Raw genomic sequence first — 18705 nt, forward strand, 5'->3', positions numbered from 1 at the left:
GCTTAGTGATCGGCACTTCTCTGCAAACGCCATACACTGAAATGATATTCTATTTATGAGTGAAAATTGCCTTGAGGTTTTTTTCCTATCAGTTCTGATTTATCTAAAAAGATTGCCAAGCAGTGGGACTTATCAGTATAACTGAATTATGTTATGGTATAAAAACCCATTGCGTTGAACATGTGCGCCTTTCCTATATCCTAGAAAGTTGCATAAATCTGGTTATTACACTGTACTGTCAATTCACGGAAACACAGCGGCCTGAAGTAAGCATCTAGGATAGACAGATAAAGAAAACGATAAGACCGTCAGTTCATTTCTGCTTTATTAAAAAACTTTTCTATACAACACACGATGCGTGCTGATAGCATATCTAAATTTGATATTGTTTGGACTAGCCGCCTTTTCATGACTGCAAGTATTGGTTGTTTTGGCTTTGGAATCGGATTGAAATTTCATACTGATAAATGAAATAATGGTCAAGTACATGTCAACAGAGTCGTAGCTCGTGTTAGTATTGGTAAATGTTTAATCAATAATTGCTCACAACAATGATTAAATTAATATCATTTTTAATTATCTTCAGTTGACAAAGACAGACACAAGGACATTTCCATTGATGAGAAAATCGCTTTTAAGTCCCGCCCCCTGTCAATCATCGGAGAAGAAGAAGAGGAGGAGGCTGAGAAACATGACAAAGAATCAACCAAGGAGGAGGAACTCAGAAAACAGCTTGGGAAGAAACCAGTGGCGGCACCACAGTTTGTCGAGAAACCAAATGACATTACTGTCAATGAAGGGGAGACCATCACAATCACCTGCAAGATCTCCGGTACGTCAATTTTTAATTATTTTTTTTTTCTATTGCCTTTATTAAATGATATCCAAAACCCATTTTCTATGTCAATACTGGTGCCATAGGCGAATCTAGGAGCATAACTTTCTTGATGTTTCATGCTTGCATATACGTAAGGCCGTAGCGAGACGATACTATTTTCTATTCTTGTGACTGCACGACTGTGTACCCCCTACATTTCTGAAAACCCTGTAACCAATAATTTGTACCTGCAATAATACCATGCACAAAGACGAGTATTTTTGACAATCGGTTATTTATTCAAATGTTATTAAATTAGTACAAATATTTATGTCAGCGACAATCAAATTATTGGCCGATGAACGAGTTAAGGTTGACGTTAGCAGTGCAATTCTCATTGAATACATTGTACGGTTGGTTAGAGAAAGGCAGCGTGAACTTATGGCAACATAAGGTAAGAGCATCTGGGAACACGTGGGTGGAACTATGGACAGAGCCACAGGCAGTTGCTGTCTTATAGAAAGCCACGATACGACGCCCAGGGGAAGGCAACTTTGCTCCTGCGTTCTCGCACATGACTTGGCCCAATGGCTTCATAGCGCCTCCCGAGAGCACCTTGGAGGATAGAGACATGGATGCAAGCTTTAACTTTGCCAGGCGCTCACAGTCCTTTGGGCATCTTTGCAGCACGTTGGAGCACTCAGGGGTGACGCCAGTGTTAACGTTGTTACAGGGGAATAGCTGACGCCGCTTCTTGGATTTGAAGAAAGTTGGATAGACGTCGGTGATTTTCTGGTTTCGGATGCCGTCATCAATCCACAGGTCATCTCGGCTCTGCCCGTAGACGAGATCTGGAAGTTGAAGAAGCAAGGGTCCCGTTGTGGTTGATGCTTTCTCTTCGGCATGGAGACTGCACTGACATCTGTAAGGAGCAGACGTACAAGAAATTGATAACTCGAAAAAAATAAGTTCTACCCGCCAAATTGTATGTTAAAAGCACAGGATATGGAGCGGATATTGTATCCAAATAAAGTGATAATTTTTGTGTTCCAAGCTTTCAAAAAATCTTATAAACACCACTCGCAAAATTAAAAAAAAAAACGAAATCCGATATCATGTGTGGAGCATGATAACGGCAAGATATGATAATGTATTTTGAAGTGGATCACCGGTAATGAACAAATGATCCGAGAAACGCGTTTGATTTCAATATTTTAAATGAATGGACAGGGTGAAGTTGACTTGGGCATGAAGAAAACGTGTCGAAAGCGCGATTAAAGTCCGTTTTATTTAGTGTTAATAATTCGCCTCTTAATGAATAAAATAAGCGTGATTATAACGTACCGTTCTGTCGCCTGTCCGTTTATAAGGCCTGTAAAAAAACAATAGAAAAGGATTACATATTTAAAAAACTCGTTTTTCCTCTCGATTGGAAATGAAATGTTGGAATATGAAATATTTTCCAAGTATTTTCAACAATTTTCCACTACGTACCGACAATCGCATCTTTGAAGTACAAACTCGGAAATGCTATACATACTTTCTTTTCTGAAAAACTAAACCAGATACACCTCACGTCATTTTAGAACAAACATGGCATAAAAATTAATCTTCTAGTTAACAGGCCGATTTGATAACTAATGTAGCTATTCTTATTAGCTTTTACATCGTTTGAAAAACATTAACGAGACATATTAGACATCAGCACATAATATTGAGAAATCTAATATTAGATATGAATACAACGCACTATACTAACGCACCCATTTAAATAAACCAAAACTGTTTGAAATAAGTGGGATTGGGGATAACACCTGTACATTAGAGGGGATGAAAATGAAAAAAAAGTCATGTTGTTTTAGCGGTTACAAGTTATCATTTTCCTTAGTAGGCCTATTTTAAAATATCTACAACCTAGAAATATGTGTTTGCCAATCAAATTGATATCACGGAACAAATGTGGCTAAGTCAGCGTCGTTCTCATATTCTTTTTGGAGTGGAATTATATTAGGATTGCATATTATGTTGGTCTTAGCATAAAATTATTATATTTTATTACCCCCATAGCATTCCATCGGTTTCACCATTAAGGATGCTATCTCTTCTTCACCATCCACGTCTCTGACTGACACTTGTTTCACTGGTAGATAGCGCTTATCGTCCAGGTACCCCTCGTCGCTTCGCCATTCATAATCATTTATGTTGCAGTTACAATCCCTTCTAAATTATGAAAAAAAAAAAAAAAAAACAGCATAATGTCCTTAATGAAATATCAATTTTTCTACAGACTTATATTGTTTTCCATACATAATACCCTCGCCTACATTTCCGTCTAAAATATGCAAACAAACAGCAAAAAAATACAGCACAATGTTCTCAATCAAACATCAATTTTCTACTGATTTACGTTGCTCTTCGTGCATTGTTGTTGGCCATGAGACCACGGCAACATATACCCCAAAAGGGTTGATTTGTGAGACAAGCAAAACTTCAGCGCAGATAGAAAAAAATATATATATATAAAGGACACGGGCCTGTACCCAGGGGAGAGTTCGGGGGCTTTGAACGAATTGTCATTTTTGCCGGGAAAAGGTCTGCTCAGAAATTGATCTTTATATACGAAGGTTTCACGGTAAAAATTACACTTTTTAAGTAAAGAACCTCCCTTTGAAACTGCTGATTACGGACCTGGAACAATACCCAAAACACTAGAGCTATTTTCCAATAAAACTATCGTACTACGTAGAGCGATCCAACTCCGTATGGACTCTCTCGCTGACTGCAATCAAATGAACAGATTAACACACACTTCCTCTTGTTTCCAACGTACGTGTATAATCTCTTGCTTTAATGTACACTGCTGAACGCCATTAATTGGGAATGGGTCCCAAGAAATTGGAAGTAATTGAGAGAGAGAAAATAAGTGAGTAAGTCAGTTTTTTTCTATTATATGATTAAAAGAAAACGTTTCTAACCCTGATTTATCACACCGGCCTTGCACGCCGCATGCGCACTGGGAGCTGTTGGTCGGAGCCCCACCCCAGTTGGTCATATTCCATCCTTGCCGAGACACCCACCAATGGTCTGAGCCCGAGTGGAAATTATACGCATGATGACAGTGAAGCTGCACGAATTGTCGACATTTACTGGAGACCTTAATGAGACTTTCAATTTGCGCCAATGTTGGCTTGTATGTAAATGTAATATCATGTGTATGACGACCTTCGTCATAAAAATTTATAGGTCGTGGCGTTTTGCCCCCTTGGTGTGTTATGAGAGTGACGCCCTGGCCCGATAAGTCACCTCTGGTCGTACAAGTGACTTGGAACGGGTCCTCTCCCCCGGGGCCGTCAGGGTCGATGGTATAGACACCTTCCTTAAACTTGTCGCCAGAAAAATGACTTTGCACCTCCCCACACGTTCTGGGAACTACAAGAAATACAAATTGCAAATGACGACTTATTTGAGCGATCCATGATCAATTTTTGTAAGTATCGTAACACAGATGTGCATTTAAAAAAATTGAAAATAAAAAAGAAGACTAAAAGAAATACAAATAAAAATGCAAAGACGACTTTAAACGATCCATGGTAGATATTTTGTAAGTATCTAAATACAGACGTACATTAAAAAACGAAAACAAGAAGGAAATTACATCTTTATTTCACGTTTAAAACTTTGACAGGCGCGACTTCGAGTCTTTTCATGGTCAAAATAAATATGTATTGTACATTACTATATACATTTTACTTATTTGCAAGCTGTAGCGTAAATTTGAGAGCCAAAAGGTGCAGTTTCGTCTTAGTTTGCGTCCGAGTTCCGGAACCCGAGATGAATTCGCCCATTCAAAGAATAAGTAGAAACCACAATCTAATTTTTACTTACCTGCGCTGGGAACTACAGAGACAGCCGGAACAGGAACTCTCTGTAACTGTACATCTTTCACCGCGAGCAGAAAGAAAACCACGAGTGAAAACTTGAAACTCGCCATAAAGATACTTCTGCCTTAATAGGGTCTTAAATGACAGTGGTGAATAATTAGGCCGGGTTCCAAATATTATATGATAATATTCGCCCACACTGAGAAAGACGCCATGTGCAGGCATGCATCAAAGTTTAAGGGCAAGAGTTGAATTGGTATTGATACTTAAATAGAGGTCTAGATGACACGGAAAGTAACAACCTTATATTTAACCCTGAAGAGCTCCAGATATTATTAACTTGCTAGGGAGCACATTTTCAGTGTTTTTAATCTTTTAACTTACATTTAACTACACATGTAATATATTAACTTTACATATATACTCCTATAGGTCTATATACATAAACACACATGCACCTCCAGTCAGTTAGATTACCTCCCCCCCCCCTTTTTTTTTTCTACGAGATGTGAGCGGATCACAGTAGTAGTATAAGTGCCATCAGATGGAAAGATGCTCCACAACTCTGGACATGCCGTTCTTTCTATAGGCCTACCCCTCGTAGTAATACTGCATGTCCCAATGAGTAAAGTGGTCTGCACCGACCTAAAGCTGTCGTCATTTCCCTAGCCTATTTCAGGAAAATAATAGCCCAAACCAGTTCTATAAAATGTTTGTAAAGGAGGTTATAAAATATTTTGTTTATAGAAAGACGTCTTATTTTTCTTAATTTTCTTGTTTTATTTACTATGTATATTTCTGTCCAGGTGTGCCGAAGCCCGAGGTGATGTGGTTTAAGGGCGGAGATCCATTGTTCGCTGACGGAGAGAGAATTGAAATTGTTCAGATGGAAGACGAGTACACCCTTACCATTAAAGAAGCCAAACCTTCAGATGGCGGTGCTTTCACTGTAACAGCGAGCAGTACAGAGGGCTCAGTGTATTACAATGTCAGCGTTAGTGTCATTGCTGTGAAGCGAGAGAAATCTCCCACACCAGAAAGGTAAACTAAGCTGCAATTATGGCACCGCAGTTCGAGAATAAACTGTTTATGACCTACGTCTGACACGCGGAAAGATTTTTAGATATTGTTTTAATTAAGGTTACTTAGACACCCATTTTTACCTCTTCATAGATATTTCGTCTATAACTGTGGTTAAGCAAGGATGTATATTCAATATACGTCTTTCGGTTAAGTAAAATTGCCCGCGGTGATTAACTTTGTGTCACGTGACCACCGCGTGACTTTGTTCACTTCCGCCTTCTGGTGTACCAGTAAGTACTAGCTTGGACATAATAACAAATTATTATGTCGTTATTATGTCCAAGGTACATGTACTAGTAATAAGGAAAGTTTACCACGTATATATTGTGAGTTAATAAAGCGATCGAATCTTTAGGGTGGCCTTGCCTCTCCACCTTGAGGTACATAATAGGAAATCCCCCATAGAAGGAGTGAAAAAGACAGAAGAAACAAAGCCACTATCATAGAATAAACAACCAGATGTACTTAGTTTGCTTTCAAAATATGAGCCTTTGAGTCCTAAATCGTGTGGTATTATTACAGGGAGATACTGGAAGTTGCCCCAGAATTTATCAAGCAGCCACTCTCACAGAAGATAATTGAAGCTGAGAAAGTCAGATTTTCTTGTCTGGTACAAGGTAAGGAAAGAATCACAAATCAGTAAATGGAAATTCATTGGATAAATTGTTGAAATGGATTTGTAACAGATCAAAGTTTTTTCTTAAAATATTTTGCAAAGCACTTATATATCACAGCAAGATAAATGCCAAATGGGTAAGTCATTAAACTACTTATTTATTATTTTTGCTTTTACTAGACCTATTTTGATAAGTGGATAACCATGAAAATATTGGATATATGATTATACATATATTAAAATAATTTATGTCAAATGCAGGTAAACCAGAGCCAACAGTCACCTGGTTCAAAGATGGAAAACTTCTCAAATCTGACTCCCACCGTAAGATCTACAAGGCAGAGGGCCTCCATTTTCTGGAGCTCCCAAAAGCCTCCATTGAAGATGGAGGAGAGTATACCTGTACTGCTAATAACTCTGCAGGAGCAGTCTACTGCAATTTTGCTCTCACAGTGGAAAGTAAGTCTATGATTTTGGTAGAAATGTTTCTCAAATAACCATAAGGCCCTTGAACCAGACCACCATCCAATCTTCCCTCAAAGACTAGTTTAACAAAAGATGCAACAAAAAATTCAGTCTATTTTTACCATGGATAAAATGGTGTTGGTCTACTAAAATGTAAAATTGTCTGTCTTTTAGAGACCAGTAGTTACTGTATTTGAGGGTTAAGTTTTTGAAAATATGATTCTCCTTTGGTAAGAAATCACTTATTTGGCTATCAGATTTTTTTTTCATGTGATTGTAAGTCAGACTTGGATAAGCACAAGATAGAATAACCACTGGTGGGCAAAGGCTTTGTGGGTAGTAGAATTCTTTCTCTTTACATCAGATTTTTTAGGAAAGAAAGGGAAAGAAAAGTGCTGCTGTTCTGAGTTGATTATGTTTTGAAATAAGGGAATTTATGACATAACAATTTCATTAAATGCCTTTGATCTTTCTATTTAGCAGCATTTAAAAATGTTCTTTGGCATTGCTCTATATTTCCTTTCATTCTATCTTTTGAAGTATTCCTCTTGTGTCATAAAGTTTCCATTTCATTATTGAACAACCGTGGGGAAAATAAAATTGGTTGGTTTGATTTGGTCAATTTAAAATTTTTAGTTGTGTTGATTATGTTAGATCTTATGAATTTGATGTGACATTTAGTATTTCTCTAATAACTTTAACTCCAGCGGTGTCTGAACATGAAAGCAGTGCTGACCTTGATGAACAAGAAGCTTTGAGAAAGAAGAAGAAAGCTGCAGATGTAAGGAACAGTACTAGTGCAAATAATTTTTTATGCCACATGTCATTTAAGTTTTTTCATGATCACCTTTATCTGATATTCTGTGTATTCATGTTGTAACCCTTAGGGTGCTTTCCCAGAGATTTAGATCGATCTAAAGATTAAGATTTAGATCGACCTAACTCCCTGGGGGTTCAGGCTAAATTGCAGTCAGCCGAGCGGGCACCATAGTTAATTACCCCCTTACAGCTTTTAGTAAGCGGGACAGACGCCTAAGCCGGCCAAGCTGACAGTAATCTAGTGAGACTCCCCACAGGGATAGATCGATCTAAAAATCTATGGAAATGGGGTGTTAGATGTGGGATCACCAAGTGTATCTTCCTGCTGTCAGCAGGTGCAGCTATGCTGTAACTCAGAAAAAAATGACATATTTATACCACTTGCTTTGAAATATTCACTTGGTTACATTTCCAACTGAATTATTTGATTCACTGCCTGGGTAATTTATTTTGATTGTATGGTTGTTTATAATGTTTTTTTTCCAAAGTGACAATCTAATTATCTTTTTATTTTGGTATCAATACCCAGGCTGTCCAGTTCAAGGAATACGCCTTGATTAAGAACTACACCGACCAGGCCAAAAAGATTGCCTTCAGGGAGGGAGAGATAGTCCAGGTCTTGGATGCCTTAAATCCAGATTCATGGCTGGTCAGGAAGAAGAAAGCCAAAGAACAGGTGAGCTTCAAGTAAAAGTGGAGGGAAAGATATACATAAAATTTTGCCTATTTCTGAACCTGCAATATGTCTATCAATAGATGTACTATGGCTATGATGATGTTGACTTTTTATTACCTTTTTTCTTGGAAGAGGTCTAGCTGTCTTCACAAATAGTTTTCTTGGTTCACCTGAGTGATGTTTTAAATTTGTTTTAGTAGTTACAATTTCTGTTTTGATAATCATGTAAGATGTATTTTTCAAGGTAAAATGAATAAGGGTACCCTTTTTTGATTTAAAGAACGCTTGAGTAAAATAGGTTCAGGTGTTAAAACAAACCAAATGTGGTTTTTCTCTCATCTTCTAGGTGACCTACATACCCTCAGAGTTCTTGAAGAAGAAGGATGGTGTCCCAGATGACAAACAGGCATGGAAAGATGCTCTAGAAGGTAGGGGACTTAAATTGATATGTATGCAAACTTGGGATATGAAAATTGACTATGGCCTATTAATTGGCTTCTGGCATGGAAAACGGGACTTAGTCATGCTGGATGTTTCAATATTATTTACTTGATTTTGTAAAATTGAAAAAATCATTGTTTCCTACAATTGTGGCCATGAAAATCTTACAACATCTGCTTTAAGTAGTAGCCCTGACATAAAGTCCTCCTGATATTTTAATGTCAAAATAATTGAAGTGAATCATTAATTTTTTAAAGAATTCAGCAAAGAAGATTCAGGTATTATCTTTTTATGATAGAATAGCATAAACAATATTACACTTAAGGACCTTTCTGCATTTAAGTGCATCTATACATGATATAAAATCCAAGTATATCTTTGTGTTGGTAGCCTTTTGCTAGCCACCTTATGCATGGGGGTAGCCATATACACCATTTATCTTGAGAGAAAATACAAGCTGATGACCTTTAAGAGAGAGTTTTATCTCTGTGTGTACTATGGCAATGATGATGGCTGGTGTTATGATGTGTGGTCTTTGGGTAATGTATGTAAACAAACTAGAAGAGATAGTGTAAACGTATCTCTTGACCATGACTGATGTTGCTTAATGATTTTGATATTACAGATTTGCATTTGCTCTGCAGTAAATTTTCTGAGAATCTTTGCAACAACTGCAAATATGCTCAGGTTTATCAATTTATAGTTTCATTTAGATTTTTTTTTGCAGGAATAGACAAACAAGATATGGGTAATAGAAACTTTTTTGTCTGTTTCTTCAAAATCTGCAAGGTATATAAAGTGTTTGTTTGCTGATTACATTTGGCAAGAACAAAAGGCTGGAAGTTTGCCAAAGATATATTCTTTATAGAGCATTGCCACTAGTACCCAGAGCATGGTTTTAGAAACAACACAACAGAAATATACTGGTATGATGGATAGATAATGTTGTGCAAGGGATGAAAGATGTTTGTTCATGTAACCCACATGCACGGATATAACTCCTTGAATCTCTGTGATGTCAGATCTGTATACATAACTGAGAGGTTCCCTAGAAATTCAGGTAAACATAAGTAAGGAGGTTAGAAGACCCAGAGTCTAGAGGTTCTAAAGTAGGAGTGATGTATGTGCCTATTTTACCCCCTCTTTGCATTGTTTGCATTCCAAGTTGTTTATTCAACGCCTCTGAGTTACATTAGTTTACCTGGGCCTACCTAAGAAAACTTGAGTGGTTCAGTCAGATTTATGACTGGTGAAAGGTGTGCCCATGTAGACATATTGCCAAAATCATTTGGAACTTGTTATTTATTCTGTGTACCTGATTCATCAAATGGTGTCCATTAAGTAGTTGCAGTGTTAGCCATGTTATGCTAAAAAATAACAAAACATAAACAGGTTATAAAAACCAAAAAAAAACTGTTTTATAGAACCAGTGCTGCTCTCAAGGTAATAATTTTAATAAGAAATAGACCTTATTTAAATTTTTCATTAGTAATGAGATTTGTTTGTTATTCATTTATTTAGATTTTGAGTATATACTTAGCAAAGATGGAAATATTTACCGTAAATTTTTAGGTCTTTAAGTAAAAATAAGAAATAATAATGAATGACTTATAAGTCATTTTGATAATATTTACTACTAACGTTAATGAACAAAACAAAATTTTTCAACAAGCGTTTTAAGCAAAAATAATCAAAGTATACCTGGAATCTTTGATGTTATAAAAAACAGATTTTCAGCCAACTGTTTTAATCCACTTCATCAAATGGATAAAACATGTGGATGGTGAAATGCAGATGTTGAAATCTTGCAAAATGTTTTAAGTTTATTTACAAGGAAGTGTTAATTAGAGAAAGACACAGATCTTACATAACTAGCTATAGTGTCTGGGATGAAGAAACTTGTAAGAAAGGTGTTTTCTAAAAATTTATGCATTTTCAGTGCATTTGAAGCTAAATGAATATGGTGATAAAAAAGTCACACTCTTATTAAATGCCTATATATATATATATATATAGTGCCCATTGCTCATGTTATGGAAACTAAATAATGTGGATGGTTTAGTTTTGTAGAAAAAGATAAATCTATTAAGGAATTGGTAAATGTTATTTACAATTTCAAACTGATAAATAAGATAATATTTCAAGTAAATTCTTATGAAGCATGGAATTGCTATTGAATTTTCCTCATCACTCACTTCCTAGAATGCACCAACAGGCATAAACTGGTTCTTACCAGATGATTAACTAACTCCTCAACCAAATGATTTAATGTTAAAAGTATTAGCTAGACACAGGATGTTGAATACTTTAGACTGCAGTCTGCCCTAATATGGGTGCTGTGATATTTTGGTGGAGTGGCGTAGGCTGAGTGATGCTCCTTTTGAACAGCATTAACTGAGCCATTTTGTTGCTTGGCAGTGTAATCCCACTGAGCTAGAGGTGTCTCAAAGGGCAATGTACCCTCCTGTACAGACTCTAGAATAATATTATTTCTGTGATATGTATTGCATATTTGTAGTAAATTGGTGCTTTGGTAATCAGATTGGCTTTTTGATTAAATGAAATGGTGGTTTTTAAACAAGTTATCTTTAAAAAAAAACATAATCAGACTTACATGTAACACATAAATCAAAGGCACAAATAGGAAATGTCATTTGCCGTATAATAAAATATAATAGATACAAAAGTATTTGAAATGAATTATGTATGGATGATAAGAATAAAAAAATATAATAACAGTTTCTCAGTACAAAATGTTGAGTAGATAAGAAAAAAACATCTGTCAGAGATAGAATGATTCACCTTGTCCTTGAAATTGTATGTGGAAGCTTTTTCAAGGCACCTAGAACTGGGTTCACCTTGCTTAGCCCAGGCGATATTAGCACAGTAATTGCATTCTTAGTCAGGTTGAGTAAAATTTGTTCTGATTTCTGAGAGTGCTGTCATGATGGGGGTATATGTTCTGGACAATAATATGTGACAGCTGCCCTAATAGTTTGGGGGGTGGGGCTGTCAGCTAGGATTTTTCTTGGGGGGGGGGGGTAAAGCTAAAAGAAGATGCCAATTTTTATAACCTGACAGAAAAAAATACACTAGAATTAAACAAAATGTTTACTGTTAATGATCAGTAACAAAAGTTTGGTAAAAAATAAAATAAAACCCGAAGAGAATGAAGTCATTGTATGTGTTCTACATCAGGAACTACTCATGTTTTGATTCACATAATTGAATTTATTAAAGAGAATGGTTCTTGTAAACTAAGATGCGGGTAAAGTAAGTAGAGAAAGATAACCAGAGAAATGTCAATGGTTAAGAAGATACCCTCATGGTCAGTCAGAGGGCAGTTAGGGGAATGGATAAAATTCAAAGATAAGGAAAGTTAGGTAGAATTTCTCCCATCTCATTGTTTTTTCATTTCCACTGGGAATAGAGCACTAATTTTTCTTCAAATAAATTTATTTTTTATTTCATGTGAATTTTCTGTTTAACTTGGATGTCATGTGTTGCCAGATGTTACATGCCAGGCTCTTGTTAGGATAAATTCTTTAAAAAAACTAATATAGGCAGGTGACCTGAATTGTTGAGTAAACAAAATACTGGTAACTTTGTATGAATTTTTCTCCAGAAATCTCTGAGGTAAAGGATAGGGACCGAGCCAAAGGCAAACAAGCCACCCCAGAACTGGTGGAAACTTCCTCTGATGATGAAAAAGTAGCTGAAGGAGAGGTGAGAAGTACATCTGGTGAATCTTCTTAATCCCATGGCCACCAACATTAAAAATTAAATGCTTTTTGAATAAAATGTTTTTTTTATAATTAAGATGTTGTCCAAAGATAGTGTTTTTTTTTGTTTACTTTCTATAAATATATAATTTTAAATAATACTTTCACATAAATAAAGGATATTTAATTTATGTTGATTATTGGTGCAGGTTTCTGCCAAGAGTGTGACAAAATGAAATAAGAATTAAACTGGTTGAAGAAACATGCAAATAAAACTCACATAGATTATTATTATTATCACAATGACCTTTCTGTGTGTTTTAATGTAATTCCATCCATTTCTTTTCAGAAATACCCCATCTATGTAGCAGTGGCTGACTACATCCCGCCCAAAAAGCAGAGGGACAAGGTCCAGCTGACCGAGGGTCAGTTTGTGGAAGTCCTGGACAAAAAGAACCCAGAATGGTGGCTTGTCAGGACCAAACCCACCAAGTTACACCCCGCCAAGCAAGGCTGGGTACCGGCCAGTCGCCTGGAGAAGAGAGACGGGGCTGGGCTGGTAGACAGGAGGAACACAAGAGAGGTGTTCAGGGAAGACATCATACAGATCACCAACAAGGGCCAGGAGGCTAATGTGAAGAGGAGGTGTTTTATTTTGATAGATCTTTTTTGGTTTTATTTTTTGCTCAGTTTTTGTTTATGTCACTTTCTTTGAATAATTTTAGTTTGGCACAAACAATAAAGATGGACTTAATGCCCTACATAATTAGGTTGTTTTCTTGTTTTGATGAGAGTGTGTTTGGCTGCTTGTCATATCTAATACAAACATCAATTAAAGCCTTTTATGATATTTTGAAGCTCCATGTTACTACTATAAGAAGAAGTTTTCTCATTTGATTTGTCACAGTGTTACACATCACTTTCCTATTTATTTCAGGTATGCTCTGAAGGAACTGCTGGAATCTGAACATGACTACCTGAACAACTTGCACAACGTGGTCGATACTTGTATCCCTCCACTAGAGGGAGCAGATGTACCAGAGCCCATTAAAGGCAAGAAAGACCTCATCTTTGCCAACTTGGAAGACATAATGCAGTTCCACCAGGAGTAAGTTGAACATCTCTTTTTATCATTCAAAGGGTTATTAAGCGTTGGTACATTTGACCATATTTTGAAGTCAGAATAAAAAAAATAAACAGTCACAAATTTTCTGACAAAATTCTTGTAATCTGGTTTGGCATTTCATGGAAAAATTTAGTACAATTTAATTGTTGTTGGCTTTTATGCAAATCAATAGTCTTAATTACCTTATTGACAAGACTGATCAATCTTATGGTATCCTGCAAAACTTGTCTTCTTAAAAATGACTGTAAGGTACCTAAACAACTTCCGTAACAGTTTCTGTAAAATAAAACTGTGAGTTTTTATTTAGTGCTTGACTAACAGTAATTTTAGAATTTCCTTGGTTGATATTTCCTCTTTTTTCAATATTACAGCACTTTCCTGCCCCAGATTATGGCCTGTACCAGTGAGCCAGAGGCCCTGGCAGCCTTGTTCCTCAGTCAGAAAGCTAAACTGGAGGAGTACATCCCATACCTGAAGAACAGAAAAGCTGCTCTGAAAGTCCTCAATACTGAACCAGCCAGAAAATTTACCAAAGTAAGCTACATTTCATGAAATTAATTACTTGCTCTGACAGTGTTCAGCAGTTGGATATAACTATGTGAGATAATTATTTCATTTAATACAATATTTTAAATGGTACTTATGTATCCTTTTCTTGCATTTGCTAAGCTGTACTCTCACAGTAATATGCAAATATGAAAGTGTTGTTTTTTTTTCAGAAAATGAAAGAGAAGAAGGCTGGTGAGGAACAGACCCTCCCAGAACTACTTAAGAAACCCAAACAGCGCCTTCAGCAGTATCAGTCTGTTGTTAAGGTGAGCTTACACAATACAGCCATCCAACAATGCAACCCCAAATTGCAACCTGAAATTTTGAAAGACCTATTTCAAACATGAATTCTATAAACAGACACAGCATCTCCAAAATTAGGAACATGATTTTAATATTTTCATTCACATGGTTTAATATGAACGTTTTGATCTATTCCCATAAGGACTTTATACGCTACACTGCACGTGCAGGAGCAGACTGCTCCAAGCTAGAAGAAGCACATGATATGCTGGGTGCCATATTGAAACAGGCAGATGACAAATATCACAGAGATCAGATAGAGGGCTACCCTGGAGATTTGGCTGATCTAGGAAACATGGTCAGACATGTAGGTTATGTGTTTTGTTAATTTCTTTGGCATTGAAATATTATGCAGAGCTTTTTATACACTAGTGTTAATGATTGTTACATTATAGCTAGAAATGTAGCTTGTCCTTACTTGTTTTTTTTTTTTTCTTGAGCATCTGTACCTTTTGAAATTATGATTTTTACAACACTACATGGTTGCTTTTGGATTTTTAAAATATTTTTATTAGTTGTTTTTCAGATTTCAAAGATGGTATCCAATAAAATAACATAAATTACATATAATCAGTAAAAATGTTTTATTGACTATTAATTCCAAAAATTACAAAACATTAGTACGATGCTGAATTGAAGATAAGAATGGGGAGAAAAAACATTAGTATGATGTTGAATTGAAGATGAGAATGGGGAGAAAAAAACAGTAAAAATAACTTGTTATTCTTTCAGGATGACTTCCAGATGTGGGATGCAGAGCCAGAGGGTCATGGTAAGGACAGACACATCTTCCTTTTCCCTGACAAACTGCTGATTACCAAGAAGAAAAAGCCAGCTGTAGAGGGAGAGCTCCCCACTTACATCTACAAGGGAATCATCAATGTAAGTGGTGGTAACTTTTTACTTTGTCTTCTTTATGTAACTTAAAATTGATTGGAATTGTTTGACCTCTCTAGGCATGCTCTTTTCTTTTTATTACTTAACTTACTTCTTTGAATACTTGGTATTTAAAACATCAGACAATGGAATTGTGGTACAAAGGTCAAAGACTGAAAATAGATTTATGTGCCTGTCATAAGTGTGTGTGTGTGTGTGTGTGTGTGAGAGAGAGAGAGAGAGAGAGAGAGAGAGAGAGAGAGAGAGAGAGAGAGAGAGAGAGGTAAAAGCAAAGTCAATTGTCTACTTGCAGCTCCCAGATCTTCAGCTGAATGAGGACGCTCCAGGAGATGACAGGCGATTTGAACTGTGGTATGCTGAGCCCAGTGTGGAGAAAGTCACCTTGCAGCCAAAGAATGTCCACAAAAAACAGGCTTGGCTCAAAGACCTTAGGGAACTGCTCACAAAATTAGGTTGGTGAAGACAATTACAGGGGCGGATCCAGAGCTATTTACTGACAGTCTTCTAAATTATCTTTGTTGATCCGTCCTGTATTTTTGACCGTCTTCCGAGAGAAAAAATTAGATATCTGTCAATGTAAACTTGAAAATCTGACCGTCTTCCAGAAGACCCAGAAGACGGCCTCAATCCGCCTCTGAATTAGACATCAGCTTGGCATAATGTATTCATGAATTTTATAAAAAAAAACTACTTCCTGTCTATAAATATATATATATAGATGATGATTGCGACTATGATATATATGGCTTGTAAAAATGCTAACATGACAATACTCTGAATGTGCATTCTGTTGTTAAACCTCTTAACAACAATAAAGTACCACCTATACAGGTAGACAGTGGGTGTCTGTGTTAGACAATGTGTACAACGTGTGTAATTGCAAGTAGTCAGAAACTCTGGACTTACAAGGACTTAGGCTAGTTGCTGATAACAAATGAAAATTGTATACTTACCTATGTTGTTTTTAGAACTGCGAAGAAGAAAAATAATATATTTCTTCTAAAAAAATGCTCTTTGGCGTATAGAAAAATGATAGACATAAATATTCATCTTAAGTGGATTGTAATTTTTACAGGAGTAAAAGAAACTGACATCCCAGATGAGACCCTGGAGCAGCTGAAGACAAAGAAACCCAAGGTCCCTTCAGTCCCCAAGAAGAAGCCAGAGAAAAAGAAAAAGGGAACAGATGTTACTGATGCAGCACCCAAAGATAAGGCTGCAACAAGTGCTGAGGGTGAGGAAACTTGATCAAACAGACATTTTGTGATAAAAAGTGAAAATTTCTACACATTTTGTAAAAGTGGAAAAGTATTTTCCATTGAAATTTATCAGATTGTATGGAGTTACTTTTGATAGTATGGCAATTGGTCATTAAAAATTTATATTTTGGGATGTCATCAGTAGATTGCCATTGTATTGTTCAGTATTTAGAACTGATGATTTGATGATGATTTAAATAATGTTGGATGAATGAAAACAATTTGAATGTATTGTTTGGTCATGGATGTGCTTGATGACACTTTTAACACTTACAGCATAATGATTTCCTTCAGAAGTTTAAAATACTTGTTGCATAAAAACTCTTTAAATGGACCTCGTGAATGTTCAAAAATTTACTACTCTGCCTCTTTTAACTAAAAAAGCTCAACCTGCTCAGCTGGACTTGCTCAAGTTTTAACAAATCAAATTCCCAGTTTTTTCACTTATCTGTCATCCTCTTCTAGTATGATGTCTGACATCTTTTTGGCCATTTTGTGTAACTGTTCTGGTGAAATGTTTAAATCTTGGGACAGCTTGTTATGTTGCATCAAGTGGAAATTAACAGATATATAACTTGAACATTGAGCTGCATGCCAGGCTCCTATTTCATTTTAACTTGAAGGAGTTTGTTTGAAGTGATAAAGAATTATCAGAACTTCAGTGAAGATTATATTTGCTTTACTGATAATTTGGTACTTGATTTCATGACTGACATAAATGTATAAAGGGATTGCAGTGGGAAATAATAACAGCAAAAGAGGCCACAGTACATGTAATTCTAGTTTAAATAGAAGCAGTTAATTTGCACAGCTTATTAAGAATACATGTAGATCTACTGTTAGTAGGCATGTCAAAAAGACTTTTGGCAAAATGATAATTCTGTGGTCAAAAAATGATGATACGTTTTTAGTGTGCTTTGACTGTTCATGCCTTCTGAGTGAAAAATATAGAATTATGTGCATATGCCATTCTGTACATGAAAATAATGCCCTGTGGTTATTTAAAGTGGTGCTTGGTATTCATCAAATTTTCTTGACTAAAAGCATTTTCCTGCTTTGTTTCTATGCATGACTTGCACGTGGCATGCTCTTTTCCAGAATACTTCACTGCTGCCTCGAATGAAAGTGAATATTTTACAGCCCCTGGATTGCCTCCAGAGGATGAGAGGATGAAACCCAAATTTAAAAAGGCACCATTTGACACCAAGGCAAATGAAGGTGACCAGGTGAAGTTTGAGATCCAGGTCACAGGAAACCCTGAGCCTGAGATTACTTGGTAAGAGGGGGAAGTGTGATGAAGCTGATATTTTTTCCTATTTGAATGTGTTTTTTTTTTTTTCAAAATGAATGTACTATTCAAGGTTAAAATCACACTGACAAGACAAATAGTGTTACTTGAAAATAAAAGTAATAACATTGAATAAATAAATGAAAATAAAAATATTAAAACAAAAAGAGCAGAACTAAGTTTTGAATTTTTTTACAAGAAAAGTTACTATAATGATTTATTGCTATGATGTGCAGATTATAAGATGAAGAGCAAGAGGTCTGCTAGTCAAGTGACATTGGCTGAGAAGTAGGTATTATAAGCTGAATTAAATTTGTATTTTTTTTTCAGGTTCAAAGGTGCCCAGCAGATAGCAGCTGATGGAACCAAATACACCTTTGTATTTGCTGATGATGAGTTCATGGCTCTGATAGTGAAGGACTTGAAACTCTCTGATGCTGGTCTGTACTACTGCAGAGCTAAGAATTATGTGGGAGAGGCAGAGGTCAAAATTAAGCTGGAGGTCAAAGGTCAGCCATATTTTTCTATTTCTGTATAATAATTTTGATTAAATACTACTTTTTATGTATTAATTGTACTGACAGTTTTACCTCCTTTTGATCATATTCCAATAATATTTCTTGTTTATATGAATGTTTGTATTAGCCCAGTGACTATAAATTGTCCTAATATTTTTTCAGTTTTCTGGCAAGTAAATTTGTGCTTATTTATTTGTTCTTTATAAACATTAAAATTGAAACCTGTATAAATCCAAGATGTTTGT

At 36.0% G+C, this 18705-nt stretch overlaps 2 protein-coding genes across 2 annotated transcripts in view; one reads left to right on the top strand and one right to left on the bottom strand.

The window, feature by feature from the left end:
• The window catches only part of LOC106170837 (uncharacterized), a 67551-nt gene that overhangs the window by 6701 nt on the left and 42145 nt on the right, over positions 1-18705 (top strand). The window contains exons 4-21 of the mRNA XM_087007340.1: positions 587-832; positions 5505-5739; positions 6304-6398; positions 6659-6856; positions 7570-7643; positions 8211-8357; positions 8704-8785; positions 12424-12524; positions 12870-13165; positions 13458-13628; positions 14018-14180; positions 14366-14461; positions 14641-14805; positions 15231-15380; positions 15688-15847; positions 16471-16629; positions 17753-17930; positions 18273-18451. Of these exons, the coding sequence (XP_086863466.1) occupies positions 587-832; positions 5505-5739; positions 6304-6398; positions 6659-6856; positions 7570-7643; positions 8211-8357; positions 8704-8785; positions 12424-12524; positions 12870-13165; positions 13458-13628; positions 14018-14180; positions 14366-14461; positions 14641-14805; positions 15231-15380; positions 15688-15847; positions 16471-16629; positions 17753-17930; positions 18273-18451 (2895 nt within the window). The remainder of the gene's footprint in view (positions 1-586; positions 833-5504; positions 5740-6303; positions 6399-6658; positions 6857-7569; positions 7644-8210; positions 8358-8703; positions 8786-12423; positions 12525-12869; positions 13166-13457; positions 13629-14017; positions 14181-14365; positions 14462-14640; positions 14806-15230; positions 15381-15687; positions 15848-16470; positions 16630-17752; positions 17931-18272; positions 18452-18705) is intronic.
• Positions 1096-4859, bottom strand: LOC106170852 (uncharacterized). The gene is made up of 5 exons (XM_087004992.1): positions 4703-4859; positions 3793-4246; positions 2877-3037; positions 2162-2189; positions 1096-1739 (listed from the first exon to the last, which is right to left on the bottom strand). The coding sequence occupies exons 1-5, from the start codon at positions 4806-4808 to the stop codon at positions 1166-1168; spliced, it is 1323 nt and encodes a 440-aa protein (XP_086861118.1). The 5' UTR covers positions 4809-4859; the 3' UTR covers positions 1096-1165.

This window comes from Lingula anatina, chromosome 2, assembly GCF_051362555.1.
Source record: "Lingula anatina isolate TDL-2025a chromosome 2, LinAna3.0, whole genome shotgun sequence".
NCBI classification, from domain to species: Eukaryota; Metazoa; Brachiopoda; class Lingulata; order Lingulida; family Lingulidae; genus Lingula; species Lingula anatina.